This window comes from Triturus cristatus, chromosome 1_2, assembly GCF_964204655.1.
Source record: "Triturus cristatus chromosome 1_2, aTriCri1.1, whole genome shotgun sequence".
Taxonomy (NCBI): domain Eukaryota; kingdom Metazoa; phylum Chordata; class Amphibia; order Caudata; family Salamandridae; genus Triturus; species Triturus cristatus.
The window spans coordinates 552,214,995-552,232,712 of NC_140580.1; the positions used below are offsets into that span (position 1 = coordinate 552,214,995).

Here is a 17,718-nt window from a genome sequence, read left to right on the forward strand (position 1 = left end):
TGTGCATCTTCTATGGTTCCATTTTAACCGAATAAAGATTTATACTACTACTACTACAAGGCAGATTGTTAGATGCCACAGGCCCACTCGAGTGACCTACACTTTTTTTCCGTCCACCTGTCACTGGAGAGTCTGGTGGTTGAAGCCTAGTCTCTGAAGCAGATTTGCAATACCTTCTATATGGCTTCTCTGAACAGACGATGCAGGATGCTTGAATCTTTGAGTTGCAAGAGTTTGTCTCCAGGAGCTTGGCTCTTTGCACCTGCCTTTTATGCCGTTCTATAGTTCCTTATGGGGAGCTGTGGAAACATGCAACTAGCAGTCTGCCAGATCATATGGAGACGCCATTATATGACCTGCTGAGTGATGGACTAGATAGAGCAAAACAGATCTTAAAGTGTGATTTTTAACACCACAAGCACAGCTTCTTGGACTGTGAGTATGGCTGTTGCCTTGTTTCGGTATCCTAGGATGCTTTCCACTGGATTTTTGGGACTATGTCCAGACTACACTCATGCTCATTGATGGTGATCCTCTATTTGGAGAGAATACTCCTTGAACTGTTTCATTTTCAGGGCTATAACTTGTTCCCTCGTTCGGCACGGTACAATATTGTATGTAAGTGACACCGAATTCGCCCATCGCCTCATTACAGCAAAACATCACTACGTCAAAGCAGGGTTGTTCCCTGAGGGCATCGCCAGCAGCATATCCAATCCCCACTGTGGTCAGTTAGCTCTGCTGCATCCAGCCCTTTCTGACTCCTCTTTCTCACAGCATCCCATTCGAGTGCACGCATTGGGTTCAGTCTGAGGCAAGCTTGACGGCTCATTGGGTGTTCAAGCTGATCTTCAGGGCTATGCCCTATTTTCCTACTTATAGCAGTCTCCCAGTACCTTCCCCTGCCAGCCTAGACCCCGACCACCTCCCTTTTTTGATCCTAGAGGCAGAAGCCTTGCTGGAAAAAGGGCCAAATAAGTGGTGACCCTGGAAGAGGTGCACACCATTTTGGTCCTTTTACTTCTCGGTCCCCCAAGGAGGACTGACGACTGATCTGTATTAGAGGTAGGCGATACAATCCACTCTGCGGGCAGAGTACCCAGAGTTTTGCCCTGTTCTGGTAAAACTCTGCCAATCGCGTAGTTTTTTTAATTTTTATTGCACACAGTTGTCAAGAGTGAATGAGAATTGGCGTCCTCTAGTGTGATTTTCGGGCGCTAGGAGTGTACTTGGTGAGATTTCCTCAACGCGGGCAGTTGCTTCCGTTTGCGGTGAGACAGGTGCTGCTCAAGTACAAAATCTCACTGAGCAGCGGCACAGAAGCAGCACCCTCTGGCACGTGTGTGTGTGTGTGTGTGTGTGTGTGTGTGTATGGATAATTGCAATGTTAGCTTATTCTAAAGTATTCCTTGCCGGCCCAGTATTTTATTCAGCTTTTTTACCTCTGGCAGTCTTTTGAAATTTCACATCTTATTCTGTCTTCCTCTTCTTCACATCCTTTGCCGTTCTTGTTGTAGTTCTCTTATATTAATCTCCCTTCCTCATTTTTAATTTCCAGTATATCTCCTTTATTGTTGAAGTCTGCTTTGGCTAATCCTATTCCAGAAAGTTCTATGGATTCCTCTTTTCAATCTTACTTTAGCCCAGTCTCTGTTTTACCGCATTTCCCAAATTTTAGAGAGGGTCACTTATTAAAATCCCTTTTTACAGTCTTGCGATTTATTTAAGTTTCGGCCATGAAATATAGATTCTTTGTAGAACGCTCTAGGTAATTAGCACTTCATATTACCCGAAAATGTTGTTTATCATAATATAGCTTTTGATCCTGGTACTATTGATCATCATACAATCTCCCCTCCCCCCCCCCCCGCCCCCCTCTTTGTGAACTTGAAGTTCAGATAGGTTCAACTCTTGACTATTGTGTTAGGTTGTCACCTTTCCCAGAGAGAAATACCAGCCATTTGTCCATGTTTTAAGGTTCTATTAGTTCCGGGACTTAAAACAATTATTTAAATATAATCTGAATTAATTTTGTAATAAGTATTTTCTGTCATTGTTTTCTTTAATTATCAGTCAATAGTATAGTCATTTTTGCACTTCTAGAACACGTTTTAAAGTGATTTCTTCTTACATTGGCTGTTTTACATACTTATTGATAAACGGAAAAATACCAGCTTTAGGTGATTTCCCTAATTTTTGTACTGTCCTGGATAGTACAACACTGGTTATTCTGGTTAAAAAACGTCCAGGTGTCAACCATAAAATTGAGCCATCTGTTGCTCAAGTGTGCTCACCGCTATCCTTCACCATTTATATTTTAATCTTTCTGAATCCTTGTTAGTTCACCTTCCCTTTAGACTGGCAACTTGACTTTCTTGTAGGATTCTGTGCTGGCGGCGCACAAGTTTAGGATTTCCAATAATCCTTTGCCCTTCTTTCCAATATCATGGTCCTGTGTGCCGCATTACCTTCAATTTCTACTCCCCTTTCCTTTTGCTAAACTCCTATTTCAGATTCTTGTTGTATCTTGATTCATCAACTGCTTCTTATGTATGGGTGTTTCAGTTATGCCCTTCTTTCTTTTCGTTCCGTTCTTTCCTCAACTTGTACCTAAAGCAATTGGTCTTGGTTATGCTGTCACACCACTCCTTATATTTTTCACTTTTAAATCCTCCTTCACTTTTCAGTTTCATTATTTAAACTTGCTCCCCGGACAGCCACTTCACAATCTTCTCACTGTCTCTCTTTGGTCTTCTAGCTTGTCCATAAAGCACCCATGCGTCCTCTCTGCATCACCCTTTGTACCAACACTCTGGAATTCTCTTCTGGTTAATGTTCTCCCTGCACCCCCTCCGATTCTGTTTGAGTAAAAAAACTTATGCTTAAAACCACCTGGGTACTAATGTTATCCATGACTTGTTTAGTTTTTGTTTTAAATCTGCAGTGTTGCTATAAATGATTGTTTTGTTATGGTTTATCATAAATGGTACTATGTTATACTTAAATAACTTACATTGGAAGCGTTATGTAAATGCTATTAATATATCCAATGAAAACAAAAAATGCCTTGGAAAATGTGTTGCACTTCAGTGAGAGGCCAAGCGTATGTCTTCTGCATAGTTATCTTTGGTCCATATTTCTTCGATTTGTAGGCGGCACACACCGTATGGAAATCAGACGGACTACAGAATATTTGAGTTGAACAAGCGTCTGCAGAACTGGACAGAGGTAGGTCATTTGTCTGCACAGTTTCATTTGAGGTTTCCAGGTTCCATTGTGTGCTGCAGATATCTCCTTGTATGAGCATTAAATTAACACTTAGGTCAGATTGCTGCGTGCTACATACACTACCAGAAGAAATGTTAGAAATAATAAAAAAATAAAGAACATAAATGGTCTCACAAAAATGGAAAGTAAAATGTACTTTTTAATATTTGTTGAATGGTGGAGATCACCAGATTAACGAGTTTGGGGTTTATTCTTCAGAATATATCCAGGACATTTTTTTGCATGCGTACTTTCACCATTTTATGTGTGTAACATGCACTTGCAAACACTGACTCTGCGGAGCGTTTCTCTAATCACAAGCTTCATGTTACTACAAATCTATTATCGTGTCCTGAGCTCTCCAGATCAAAGAAAGTGCTAACAAGAAATTGGCAGATCCATTAAAAAAAGTTAAAGTAGTCACATGTTAACTTGGTTAGAAGTAAAACCTTTATAATTGTATTCTATTCATAACCGGTTTACTTCTCAGTCCTTATATCCTATAGGATCTGTACACTTATGGTAACTATTTGTAGCATTCTTCTATCGCTCATGGAGTAGCTGTGGATACACTTGTATTGCTTGCAAGCACAATACGTTGTGCAATGTTCATTAGTATAAGAAAGGAGTCTCCGAGAATGAAGTATGGCTACAAGAAACTTTGTATTTTTATTAGTGAGGTACTGCCATCTTTATTTTTAGTTCAAGTGGTTATGTTTGCCATGCATTTTCTTTCAACTACTGTTGCATAATTTATTACATAGTCTGTAATAAAGGCATTGCATGGGATGCAGTTTAGGCCATTTGAATTCAACAATCTACTAGGTTACATCACTATCAGGAATGTGCATGGTCTTCTCTTGATTATTTTCTTATTGCCTTTGGACAAGTTTCTCTTTAGAGACAAATTCTATTGATTTACCTGGCAGTTGCATAGTTTCAAGATTGCATACTCTGTTTATCTGGCACTTTGACTCTAGAAATATACTTTGGGGACCTTCTTTCAAACTTCCCGCTGTGACCCAGGCAATCCACATTATCCCTCAGAGGCTTGGCAAATTTTTATAATATATATATTTTTTTTGCAGAGTTTTATATAGCGCGAACGTGACTCGAATCCAATCAGGTATCGGAGCGCTTTACATGGCACCAGTTACGTTACATCAGGACACACATTCATTTTTATTTTTGTTAGGCACGGAGAGATTAAGTGATTTGCCCAGAATCGCAGCATGTTCAGCGTCATTACCGAAACTCGAACCCAGTTCCCCAGGTCCGTGGTCGAGCGCCCTAGCCGTTAGGCCAAATCCTCTTCCCTCTTGGTCACATAAACAGGTTGCTCCTGCGGTCTACGTTTCCTAATAGAGCTCTTTGAGTTTAGTGAGCTGGTTACTCCTAAATCAACCTTTCCTACTGAAGAAGTCTTGGTCATTTTGTTAATATCAGTGTAGGAAATTACAAATGGTTCAGAGAAGCCAATTTGGCAGACCCATGAACACAGTTGTAGATTGACACATACTCTAAAGGACAAATTAATTTTATCTACAGTTCTCAAACCTTTTTATTGTCAAATGCATGAGATTTCAAATTCTTTATGTCTCAAAGTTCTAACCTAAATGTACAGTGATAAATGTAGGTCAAAGTCCTCTCTCTGCTGCAGTTGCATTCAATGAAGCAAGTTCTTGCCAAATGTAGACATTCAAAATCAGATAGGGATGTTTACCAACCTGTGCCTCTCTGGTGAAACCTGGGCAACATAATTCCTTTCAGTTATTTCCGATTCTGCGAGCCCAGTCCTACCTCTCCAGATACATTCTTCTTTGTGGCCTTATTTGTATCAGAGAGACTATCTTTTTAATTGCCCAAACTCCATTAGGTCACCTCATGGATGGATTTTGTTATTCTTTTTTCAGTGTATTAATTTGCAATTATTTGCTAAACAGGCAACTTAGTACGTTTTCGTAGGTGTTGACAACAGGACAAGTTAAGTGGACCTTCACATGGTTGTCTATTGAAGCTGGTAGTTTTCAGATATCTTTGTTTTACTCCACTTTAAGCAATTTTACCTAGCCCCAATTGTTATGAGTAGGAATCTCTGCAAAGATCCCATTGTTGATTCAATGTCTGGGTTCCTTTCCATTAATTTGGGCAGTTAGTTAGTGCCCTATTAAAATCGACGTGGATGGAGGAAATTGAAAAGAAAGGCAGAACATTTCAGCATAGAAACCCTATAAAGTAAGGATAGATTAGTGACCAATGGTAAAAGTAGCCAGTTGAGACATTTTAAATACTCTGAAAGGACAAATAATCTCTGTCTGTGAACAGAGATTGATTGATTTCAAGGTGTTTCCTTGGGTCTTTTTCTATTGCTATATATGAACACAGGCCTGGGTTTCTACACCTTATTATAAATAATGTTTTCTCCCAAAGAACAAAAAATAAAAAGAATCCGTTCTGCTCCATGAGACCATATCTGTTCATTATGCACTGCACAATGACGCTCTTTCCTTAAATCTTCTTGATGTTTTTTACTTTCCCAATAAATTTATGTGCAGGTTTTGGATAATGTCAGACTTCTTTGTCCGTCTTTAATCTAACATTGCATTTAATGGTCGCATTAAGAATTTAAGAATATGTACATTTGGGAATTTATGAAAACCATTGAGCATTGCCCTAAATACAGACTGACAAAACTTTTTGAAGGACTTTCCAAAGATAGTGCAACAACGAAAGATCTGGAATCATCCACTGGTGGTTTAATCTTCTCAAATTAAATGGGAAAACCAACTTCGACTTGTGTTGGTTTAGCTCCTTATAGAGTGTAATGGTTGTTTATCTTTCCCATTTATTCACTGCCCCCTTCAATGGATATCCTCTACTTATACTGAACTTCAGGTTTTTGGAAATGTTTACCTATCATTCATCGCCACACCAGAAAACGAACTGCTCTCTGCTGCTCTTGCTTTCTGTGTTTTATTTTCTAAAGTAAGGTGCAGCATCAGACCATACTAGTCTACCATGGCGATTCCTAAACGAGTCTTGTTCCCTTTTGTCCAAGGAAGTCTGTTTCCTGGACTGCATTAAGGAGACCGTCTGAAGCTGTGTGTTGTAGGTGGCTGCCTCCTGTTTCTTAATGGGAGTGAAGGGCAGATAGAAAAGTGTAAACTAATTGTGGTTGATTAGATAGAAGATATCCGGTATGGGTCAGGCCCGTTGCTATAGAGCCGTACGTCCTTCACGTCACTTCCCTTGATGAAACTGAAAGAGGTATGATAAGAGTAAACGCCACAAATGGCCAAGGAGTGGAGAAACAAGATGTCTCCCAAATGTATTTCTTGTAAGCAGTCTAAGAGATTTTGGCGTTTATTGTATTTATATCCAGCTGTCAAAAGGACTACATGAGTTAAGCATTGTGTACAGAAAATATTTAGGATTCTCTTACTAAACTGCAAAACAGACGGATTAGGAAACAAAGCTCCATCTGATGTACTGAGAGGAATGCCTCAAAGAACAACCAAGCTAGGTCACATTGCAAATTAAATTACAAAATACATACTGAACTATTGCATTAAATTTGTTCCATTGCTATTGCTATTATTTTAGTAGTCATGCCACTTTTTAAAAGTTACGAGATATCCATTCAGATTCCATCATGGTGTACTTGTAGTTGATGAACTAATTATCTTACATAGCTCTCCGTGCATACCGAATCACTGCTATCCACCCTAAATGTTATTAGATTACGGAGGCAGAAGCTGAATTGCGCAAGGTGGCACAGTGGGGTCAAGTGCGGAAGCTTGGAGCATATCTGGGTTCCTAGTTCCAAAAACTGCCTCCTAGCCACTAAAGAACCTCTCCCTCCTGCACCTTGCTGTTTTCCATCTAATCTAATGTTCACTGTGTTGTGGTGCAATTCAGCTTTTTGCTTAAAACACCAACACCTTTTTTGTTCCAGGAGTGTGACAATTTGTGGTGGGATGCGTTTACTACAGAGTTTTTTGAGGATGATGCTATGCTGACCATTACGTTTTGTCTGGAAGATGGACCAAAGAGATACAGTAAGTGCACGCAATAACTTTTGCCCTGGGGGGAAACATCTTGTATATTCCCCATGCATCTTTTGATTCTGTTTCCTTTCAAAGTGGTTTACTGAATAGAATTTCATAAGGGCCACTTATAAAATCCTTTACTGTTTGCGATTTTTTTTTTTTCCACCACAGCAATTGGGCGGACGCTTATTCCCCGCTACTTCCGTAGTATCTTCGAAGGGGGAGCCACAGAGCTGTATTATGTCTTGAAGCATCCCAAGGAGTCATTCCACAATAACTTTGTCTCACTAGACTGTGATCAGTGTACCATGGTCACCCAGCACGGCAAACCCATGTTCACTCAGGTACGCAAAACGGAGACTAGAATACATGATTGATATTTAGACAAGATTGCTAGAAACAGTTGTTGGTGTGCACTCCTTTGGAGTGGAATGTATTTATAAATTTTTGTACAGATTGTGCACATAAGGTAAAGAAGCATGCCCAGCAAGCTGGGATTAGTTCTATCCCAGCATTAGCTGTTATTGAATGGAGTGTTACGATATTAGCCTGCTTATTGAGATGTCCGTGAATTGCACCTGAAAAGGCAATTTCTTCCTGCAAATCTGTTCTGTTAGGCATATCACTCATGCTTTGGCGAAGATAATAAGCATACCAGCAATGAACCAAACAGCGCAGCATTCATTAAGCACGTAGAAACAGGCCCGGTCTTTGAAAATACAAATTTTACACTTTAAATATTCTTCAAAGAAAACAGATTCTTCAATTTTACACTCCTCCATCGCCACAGTGGTCCATGCTGGGCAGAAAACGTAGATCGTCTCTCTTTCTAGCAAGTGTTGTCCTAGTACCTTATTATATGCTCCTTCCATTGCTGCCTTAATGGGAATATCTAGTGAACTCGGGTAGCCTTAACTCCCACGTTGTGCTCAAACGCACTACTCCATTTTAATAGGAATGGTAACCAAAGGAAAAAACCACAGTTACTTTTTTATTGTCTGGTTGTAATACAAATAAGCTGGCAAAACCAGTTTCTCCTAGATTATCCCCATGCACACAGGGGACGCTAGCAACCCTCTAAGCATGCACTGGTCCACATGACGTGCTTCCGGTACTCCACCCTTCTGTACTCTCCCAGTCGCCGGCAAGGGCTCTTGTACACAAACCCCTAGCTTGCTGCTGCTTTCCTTTTCTGCCACATGCTCCTCATCATCTGATCTCATTGTTTCAGTGTCCCACATGGAACAGAGTGCATTTCCCCCATCAAGCATAGGGGCGCTTATAGTCATGAGCTTCAGTGCTGATTGGAATCCTCTGCAGGTTCTCCACTGTCTTGAGTCTCTGTGTCTGTGGAGGAATGTGTTTTACTGGTTTGGGTTCCATTGCAGGGACACGGCTATTTGCTTTGCCCTTGTTAGGGGTTGAAAGTATTTGCAGTTTTATTAGACTGTTTCTGCCTTAGAAAATATTTATTAAAGAAACTTGCTTGCTCAATTGAGTATTTTGGCCACCAACTTTATACTTTTTTGCACTATCACCTTTCAGCCAGTTCACCCTATCCACAATGTGTAGTGCGTGTGCTAGGAAGATTGGGTAGTTGATTTTTCTCCAGTGCGGGCGTTTACTAATAAAAATAGTGATGCTACTAAAATGGGTGTATACACATTATTTGCTAAATAACATTTTCTGCCAATGTCTCTTGTTGACTGTGCCACAGAGCTCCCTAATTGTTCTTCTGATGGAATGTCATCTCAAAGCATTAGGAGTTTTTTCTCAACTCCTGCATGTGTTTTTGTTTTAAATATTAAACTAATTTGAGTCCCATTATTTAAAAAAAAAAAAAAAAGAAAATTGCAAAGCCTTTAGACACTTTAGATTGCTTTAATTTTTCAAACAAATGTTTAATATAAATGGTGTTTGGTCTTATTTATTTTATTAATGGGAATTCTGGAGTTTAGGGACAGGCACATTACTTTCCTTGTGCCACATATATATTGTTGCATGTTATGTATAGAAAGATCCTCGTGTTATGTACACACAGATCCTCATGCGGTCATTAAAGCTATGTGGACGATCTCAAAAGCTTGTTTATCAAATTTGTTGTTTAAAAGAAAAATTGGCTATAGATACACATGCTCTGCATTCACCTGCCATCTAATGTTGGACCCGGATGTTTACTACACAAGTTTTGGTTCCAAAACCTGTTGTGAGTCCTCTTTTTCGAGAAAGTATCATCTCACAGGCTCCATCTCAGATTGTTTTTTCCTGTCATTGGCACGGATGTTTGGGACACAAAAAGTCAAAGCATTCTATACACTGGATTAATTTCTTTATCAATTCTGTTTCGGGTTATGCAGCTCCTTCTTCCACCCAAGTGATGAAAATGATATTGCATCAAACTTTTTCTGTATCGACCTTAGGAGTTAAAAATACTTCACTGCACCTTGGTTCTCTGCTTTCTTTCGAAATCAGTCAAGAATTTCCTTGAGAATGCACCTAGGACCGTGTTGGATATGATGACCACCCCAAGGTCTTATACCTCTGCCTCTAGCTGGAGCAGAGAGAATTGTCCAGAGACGCCTGCCTTGCCTTCTGTTGCAAAAAGACTCTCAATCATGAGAGAGAGAGAGAGAGAGACAGACAAAACACACACTGGCGAATTGCCAACTCTATTTGCCTTCCCTCCACGTATGATCGGTACCACTGGGAGAAATAAAGGGGCTCATAAAGTGTCTTCCTAGAGAGATCCCCACTAGCATCCTTTTTCGTAGGCATGCCTTTATTAACCCCTTCAGCGCGGCGGGAATTCCCCCGCGGTGCTGAAGGGTTCGAGCGCGGGCGGGGCCATGACGGAACGGTTCCGTCATGAGCACAGCGCAACCGATGCTCATGACGGAACCGTTCCGTCATGGGCATGGAAGGGGTTAAGGTGTTGGGTTTAGGCCAGAGTTGCATTAGTAGCCCTTTAATGTACTCTTTTATGGAGAGAATCCCTATGACCCTCCTGTCTATCAGAAGCACGATAAAGTCAAGGAGGTGATGGGTATTGCAAAGTCAGTAGACACCCTGCAGTCTTCCCCTCCAAAGTCTGCCTTTCATAGGCAGTACACCAGGATAAATAACAAGCAAGTGGCTCGAGACAGAGGCTGCCTTATCAGCAGTATCCAACAGCAATACCTTTTAAGACACCTAGCAGCCTGGGGGTGGCCTACAGCGGAAACTGGCGGGTAATAGGTAGGAATGGCTCTGCGAGGGGATCATCTGCCACAAAATTGTGATCAGTTTTCTCCCAATCACCCCATGCTTGTCAGGGGACGAATTAAGCACTTCCTGCCTCAGTAGGAAAGTGTTACATTGGATCAGTGAGTCCTTCATTGTGCAGGAAGGATACTGCTTTGAATTCTAACCTAACCCCATCACCCAATCTGCCATCATGTACTAAATTCAGATCACCTTAATCTCCAGGAGTAAGAGATGCAGGCCCTCTTACATAATGGTACTATAGAACCTTTTCTCATGCACAAATGGAAGGTAGAGGTGTATGCCCTGTATTTTCTTATCCCCCAAAAGCACAGATCACTCTGACCCTGAACAAATTAATCTCCTCTGAAATCTTTCACTTAGTCACGTTACAAGATGGAAATCCCTTGCTACTACACCAAGGCAACTTCATGCCAGTGCTGGATCTGAAAAATCTGTACTTTCACATTCCTATCACCCAGCACACCACCAGTTCCTTTGCTTTCTGGTATCTGGAAAATGCTGCCAGGTCAAGAATGTGCCCTTCGTGTGTACTACAGTCTCGAACAGTGTCTCTACGTCACAAACTAGGTTTGAATCTCCAGCCCCAACAAATGTATCCTTCCTAAGCTCTGTTCTCGTTGCGGAAACGGGCAAAGCATACCCCAACCAACAGAAGGTGATGGCAGTCCAGCCCGTGCCTCTTTTTCAGACAAACTGTCCCATCACTTTCTGCACTGTAATGGAACTGGTTGAAATGATGGGTTTCTGCATAGCGATTGTATAACATGCCAGGTTACATAGTGTCTATTGCAAGAGCGTTCTCATGGCAGTGGGCCCAAGCAGAGGGACATTAGGTGGATCTCGTATTTTTAACAACCATGGCACAGCAGTCTGTTGGAGGAACAGCAACAGCCTGTTGCTTGGCAGTCCCTTTCTAGACCCACCATATGTAGGTGACCATCACTAAAGATGTGTCTCTTGTAGGGAGCTCACATCCATCAGGTGACCATTCAGGGCCCTTGGACTCCACAGCATGGAGGTAGTCACATCAGTAACCTGGATCATCTAGCCATTGGGTTAACCCTCAAAGCCTCACTCTCGGTCCTGAGGGGGAAGGCTGTGCTCATAAACACAAGCAACATGACAGCCATGTACAGCATCCCGAAGCGGTATCACACTCCTTCCACATTTCTCTCAACTGGTACAGTAGATCTGACACTGGACGGGCAACATGCAACCACAATTACCTGTTTTTGGAGCATCTACTGGGAGTGGGAAACAATTTTGTAGACTTACTCAGCAGAGCGCATGAAGAGATCCACTAGTGGAAAATCCTCCAAGTTCTTCTAACACTGAGGTACAGAGGGCAGTATACCTTGGTTGCCACTCCAGAAAACGCAGAGTGCCAAAGCTTCACTGCCTGGTACTCACAGACCAAGGGCAATGTACTATGGATGAACTGGTCAGGGATATTTGTTTATGCGTTTCCAACTACTCCCCCTCATCCCGTATGTGGTGAGGAAAATGAGGCCGGTATCCGTGACTCATTTTAGTCATGCCAACCTGGGCAAGATAGCTCTAGTTCTGTGTCCCTTGATGTCAGACCCCACCAAATTCAACTGGAGTGACTCAATCGGCACCAGAGTCACCTCAGACCCTCAAAGGGCACAATCTCTCAATTTGGCACATGAGTTTGGCTACTTAAACCTCCTACAGGAATATATGGCGATTCTACGGGAGGCCAGGAAACCCACTACTTGCACCTGTTACACAGCTTAATGGAAAAGATGCATGGACTATTATATTTCTAAAGAGCTGGATTCATTTGCCGTCCCTGTGCTGAAGCTGGTTTCCTACCTCCTATTTCTTTACAAGGCAGGTCTAGCTTACACCTTCTGTGTCTACTCCTGTCTGCAGTTGCAGGCTAGCTCCAGAACAGACAACATTCATCCATTTTCAGGATCCTTGTAACTAAATCTTTCATGGAAGATTAAAAACAATTTGTGAGCTCCAACCTCTTACAATATATAGTATAGGAAACATTCATTTGGGTAAATAAAGATAGGGCTCTTCATATTAATCCTAAATCTCCTACCAAGCTTCTCATCTTTTCACACCAACCTGTATTTTATTTCATGCAGCCTGGGTCTGTAGCTGTATGGGCAATTCATAGTCTGAGCGTTAAAGGACCACTTGTGTATTTATTGAAGGAACTAAACCATTCAGAAAGACCAATTAAGTTTTTCTGTCCTTTTCCATACCCCATAAAAAAAGGTATGCTAATTCCAAAGCTGGCATTGCTTGGTGGATAGTTTAATGTATTCAGATCTGCTATGCTGAAGCAAAGCACATTCTACCTCGGTCTCCCAAAACACTTTCTAGAAGGAAAAAGAGAGCACATTAGCCTTTTTAGGGAATATTCCTCTTATGGATAGAAGTATGACCGCTACTTGGCCATTACCACACACTTTTTTCCAAGCACTGCTTTGTAGACGTATTATCACATCAACAAGGTCTAGTAATGCAGGCGGTATCAAGAACACTTTTCCAAACATCTGCATTACTTGCTACCTAGCCACCGCTTTGAGGAGGGACTGCTTTATAGTATGTGCAGAGCATCTACAGCCACACATGCTAGGAACGGAAAATGTTACCTTGCAACCATCTATTCGTAGAGTGTAGTGCTATGATCCCATATGTTTCCTATATCTTCTACTATTTCTTACTTTACTATGCACAGCACGCTGTCTTCGACACTACACTTCACTTACACTACTCGACCACTGACTGGAAAACAATCGGAGGTGGACTGTTTGAGGTATTCTGGAAAAAGAGAGAAGTTACGGCAGGTCTTATGACTCAAACTTCTTTGAAGGAAAATAAGTTGCAAACATCCGGGCCTAACACTAGATTACAAGAGTATGCAGAGGATTTGGACCAATGAGCATGCACTTTAATTAGTTCTCTAGAAGTCTCATTTAGCAAGTGTTAATGGCATCTTTGAGTTGCATATGGGTATTGTACAAGCAGGGTATCTTACAGTGGTGTGACCTATCAAGAGCTCATATTGGCAAAATTGTTAAAGTATGTAGGTGCATCATCTAACACACAGAATCCCAGCAAGATAATCCTCTGGTTTAAAGTTTGTCCTGCAGTTAAGGAGTTGTACTAATTATCCAGTGGCTTGCAAAATTGTTCCAGGTCCATTGGTAGAAATATATTTATTAGCTATGAACAGATGGTTATGGGCTAAGTAATGCTTTCCATTTGTATCATTTGCTAAACTCCACAAATATCCATTTTAGGTGCTAGAGAGAGACTTGTTTTCAAGCAGTAAAGTAGGGTAGAGTGTGCCTCCATCACATGCATTTCGATTCTCATTATGGAGACCTCGGTGTGGGCCGCTCTGAAAAAGGAACTTTAACGGAAGCTCTCACTTGCTGTAAGGTACTGATATCTTAATGTCAGATACATTAGCAATTCCATCTTACTTTGAGAGTGTAAACACACCCTCCCATGGATTCTCCAAGGTTACCATTCCACTTGACAGAAAATCTTTGTCACATGTCATTTTCCTGTTAAAGATACGCGGATAGCTGCCTCTTATTGATCAGAGGGCGTTCAGTCTTTTCACAGAAGGAGATGGTTTATGGTAGCATTCGATAATCAAAGCAAGCCACGCCATTCAGTAAAATGGCTCTAGAAAATCAGAGGCCCACTGACCTATTCTGTAGCAGGCGAAGGTAGAGGGAGACAGATTTTATGGGACAAACATTGAAGTCAATAGTACTCTCTCACATTTGCTTCCAAAAGAGCCACCTTTCAGCTTTCAATTTCCACCTGGGGCCCACTGTTCTTTCAGACCTCTGGATCTATTATTTTCCTACTGACTACCAGACTCTGGAACCTGCTGGTATTTGATATATTGCACCCATAAAATAGATGGGCGTTCAGAGCAGGGCCAGGGACAATAGGTATTGAGCTAGAGCCTTTGTCACATACTTCAATGAGTTGAGCGACTTGGAGTACTGATTCCACTCCAGGCATCTTCCCAAATGAGCCTGGAAACATTTTGTCTTTTCACCAGACAATTGCCATGACCATGCCATTTGTTGACATCACTTATGATCCAATTCATGCGAGGAGACCCAATTTCCAGAGCTGATGTAAACTTTTTTTCTTTTATTTTGGTAAATTTAGTATGTTTGATCGTCTCATTTCTTTGCTAAAATGGTTTTAATGATGTACATATATCATTTTCTAGGTCTATGCCTATATCTGCTTAATTGTCAGCCATTAGGAATAGGCTATGCAGCCTTCACATGGGTGCTTTGAATTGGGTTTGACACTTTGCTCTTTCCTGAATTTTGCACACTGAATTCCATATTGATGTCCTTTAAAAACCAAGGATAAATAAAATAAGATTCTCTTGTTGTTCGTTTTAGATACCCTGCTTTTGGGATTATGCCACTGTGTCCTTATTTCCAGTTAGGTTCATACCTGGCCCATTCTTAGAGAAGGGTTCTTTAATTAATGGTGACCAGAAAACAGAAACTTATTTCCAGCCGCGGCCCATGCAGGTAAAAGTGGTCAGGCGGTGGAGCCGGGCAGCGCGCGGGGGGGGGGGGGTGTATTTCAACAGACAACATTGTTTATTTAATTTCCCCTCGTCGTCATCTGTCGAAATTCCACCCCCCTGCTCTTACCTGCACGGGATGCGGCTGCTTATTTCTAAGTAGTGCTAGTAAGAAATTACTTTTTGCACTCTCCAAATTTTCCTTGGCCTATACCACCAGAAGCAGCTTTGCCAAGATTAAGTCTAACTCCTAGGCAAAACAAACTTCTTAATGTGTGCAGTCATGTTCTCTACAGCCCTTATTTTATGGTCACCACTGCAGGGCAATGTCCAGTAACTCAAAGGTCCAGGACGTCTCTAGGAATGATCTTGCCTTCGCCACATCCCTTCATCAGAGTTTTGATCCCGGTATGAACTGGATGCATGATGCTGAAAAAGTAGTGCTGTTGAATTGTGACATTGAGTAGCTCCCACCCATCTTTGTCTTGGGTACGCTTTCCATACAGTTTTTTCTCAAGGTAGAGTATGCTTAGTAGACGTTCATCTTAAAGGGTGCCATGAAATCCGTGCTAATTCCTTAATATATACTGTCCTGTAGTTTAGTGGACAAAAACATGAGATCTGTGGTTCAGGGACAGATCTTTAGCACCTACCCAGGGTATTTGTTGGTTAACCCATAACCAATATGGTGTGTAGCTTTGCTTCTCTTCTGCTTGGTCCGCAAAGTGTTATTGATATATATGATGGTTCCCAGAGGCCAAAGATTTGAGGAAGAGAAGCCCAGTCTGTTTGTTTCAGTCACTTAGATTTAGAGCTCGTCCCTACCCATCTGTAGTAGACTAGATTACAGGTCTTGCTGCTCAGCCAGAGTGGAATGTTGGTGCGTGGTTAGAATGGAGTGTTGGAATGCCAGAGTGTGAGGATCAGTTGAGGACGGGCTGAGCAGCAAGTGGGCTGCTCCTGGTGGGGCCCCCCTTGATACTTATCATCTGATTAATAAAGCATTCTTCATATGCTACACCTCGTCTACTTCCAATTATTTCATCTTATTACTTCTGGCGTCGATCCGGAAGAACCTGCCTGTGCTGCCTTAACAGATGGTTAAACAGAAAACTGAAATTACCTAAGGTAAAGCACCTATCTTGAAATGGTAATCTACGTACTTAAAGACCTGACACCAGGGGCCCCACCAGTGACCACCATCGGTCGCCCGCTGAAGTGTGTCAGGACTCGAGGCTCTTCCCGCTACCTTCCTCACCTACAGTTTGCCGGTTCCTGCCTTTTGGTTCTTTATAGCTACCGGACCTGCGCCTGCCAGTTCCTGGGTTTATCGGTCGCTTTTCCGTCAAACCAGGATCGGTATGAGAGCTATCTGAGGAGAGTTCAACAGATAAAGAAAACCGGAGCTCTAAGGAGCTGCTGCTTTGCCTGTACTCTTGCCTCAGATGCCATCCTTCTGCACTATTGCGCACTTTCCACCATTTGCCAAATGTACTGGTTTTTAATACTATATTTACACTGTGTCTTTAAGAAATAGTTTTAGCCTACCTGTCGCTGTTGAAATCCTTTATAAGATACTGCCCCTGACCCCGGTCCGTCACGGCGTGTGCCGATTGCACGGAGGGTCGCCTAGGGGTCAGCTCAACTTCCGGTTTTGGACGGAAGTTCTGGGTCGCGTTCTAGTCTTTCCTCACACTCTGCCTATTTTAGTGGGGCGAGGGCGCGGACGCGCGCAGCGGCGCGCCAAAGGCAAGCCCGTCTGCGCCCATCCGCGCCTGGTCGCAGCCAGCGGCCAGAAACTTTGCTAGTTTCTTGGTCGCGCCAAGATACGTTCTCCTCTCCGTCCTATAGACATTCTTGGGTAACCCTCTCCTTGTGATCAGAAGACTATGGGTCTTATTCAACATTCGAGTGCCCAGCTCAAAGACCTAAATGCCCCTCCTTCTAATAGCACCAACACATATGAAAAGGATCTCCTCCAATGCCCAGAAATTAGATGTTTACCTGCTTTAATCAACCCAATCACATTTGTCAGTCCTAGGTCTCTGGGGAAACGTAAAGCCCCCCTCCCCTCACTGAAAGCAATCTATTTTAACGCCCGATCTGTCTCCAAACATTCTTTGGAGATATGAGATTTACTGGATCAAACTGACCCAGAAATATGCTTCATCACAGAAACCTGGCTTCAGGAACACGCCAGTCCAGATCTGCATGTGGCCCTTCCGCCCGAATATAAAATTATTCGTATTGACAGAAAAGAGAAAAGGGGGGGCAGCCTACTAATTGCTTATAAATGCACTTTAACAATCAACGCTCTGGAAAATGTATCATGTAGTCAGATGGAAGTTTGCACCTTTAAAATCATTGGTCTCTTAAATGGGTCTTGGAGAGGAGCCCTGGTCTATCGACCCCCTGGTATAAAAGGTGACTTCTCTGATCAGCTACTTGAAATTATTGCTCCACATGTCTTAGCTTCTGACAACTTTCTCCTTATTGGAGATTTTAACCATCATGCGGAATTGCTTCTCAATCCGGACACAGACAAATTACTTTCAAATATGAGTTCCCTTGGTCTTGCCCAAA

At 42.1% G+C, this 17,718-nt stretch overlaps 1 protein-coding gene across 14 annotated transcripts in view; it reads left to right on the forward strand.

Moving 5' to 3' along the window:
• The window catches only part of LDB1 (LIM domain binding 1), a 390,551-nt gene that overhangs the window by 333,186 nt on the left and 39,647 nt on the right, over window positions 1-17,718 (forward strand). For all 14 annotated transcript variants that reach the window (XM_085606437.1, XM_085606422.1, XM_085606423.1 and 11 more), the window contains 3 exons: window positions 3,153-3,228; window positions 7,223-7,325; window positions 7,488-7,660. In XM_085606437.1, coding sequence (XP_085462563.1) covers window positions 3,153-3,228; window positions 7,223-7,325; window positions 7,488-7,660 — 352 coding nt within the window. The remainder of the gene's footprint in view (window positions 1-3,152; window positions 3,229-7,222; window positions 7,326-7,487; window positions 7,661-17,718) is intronic.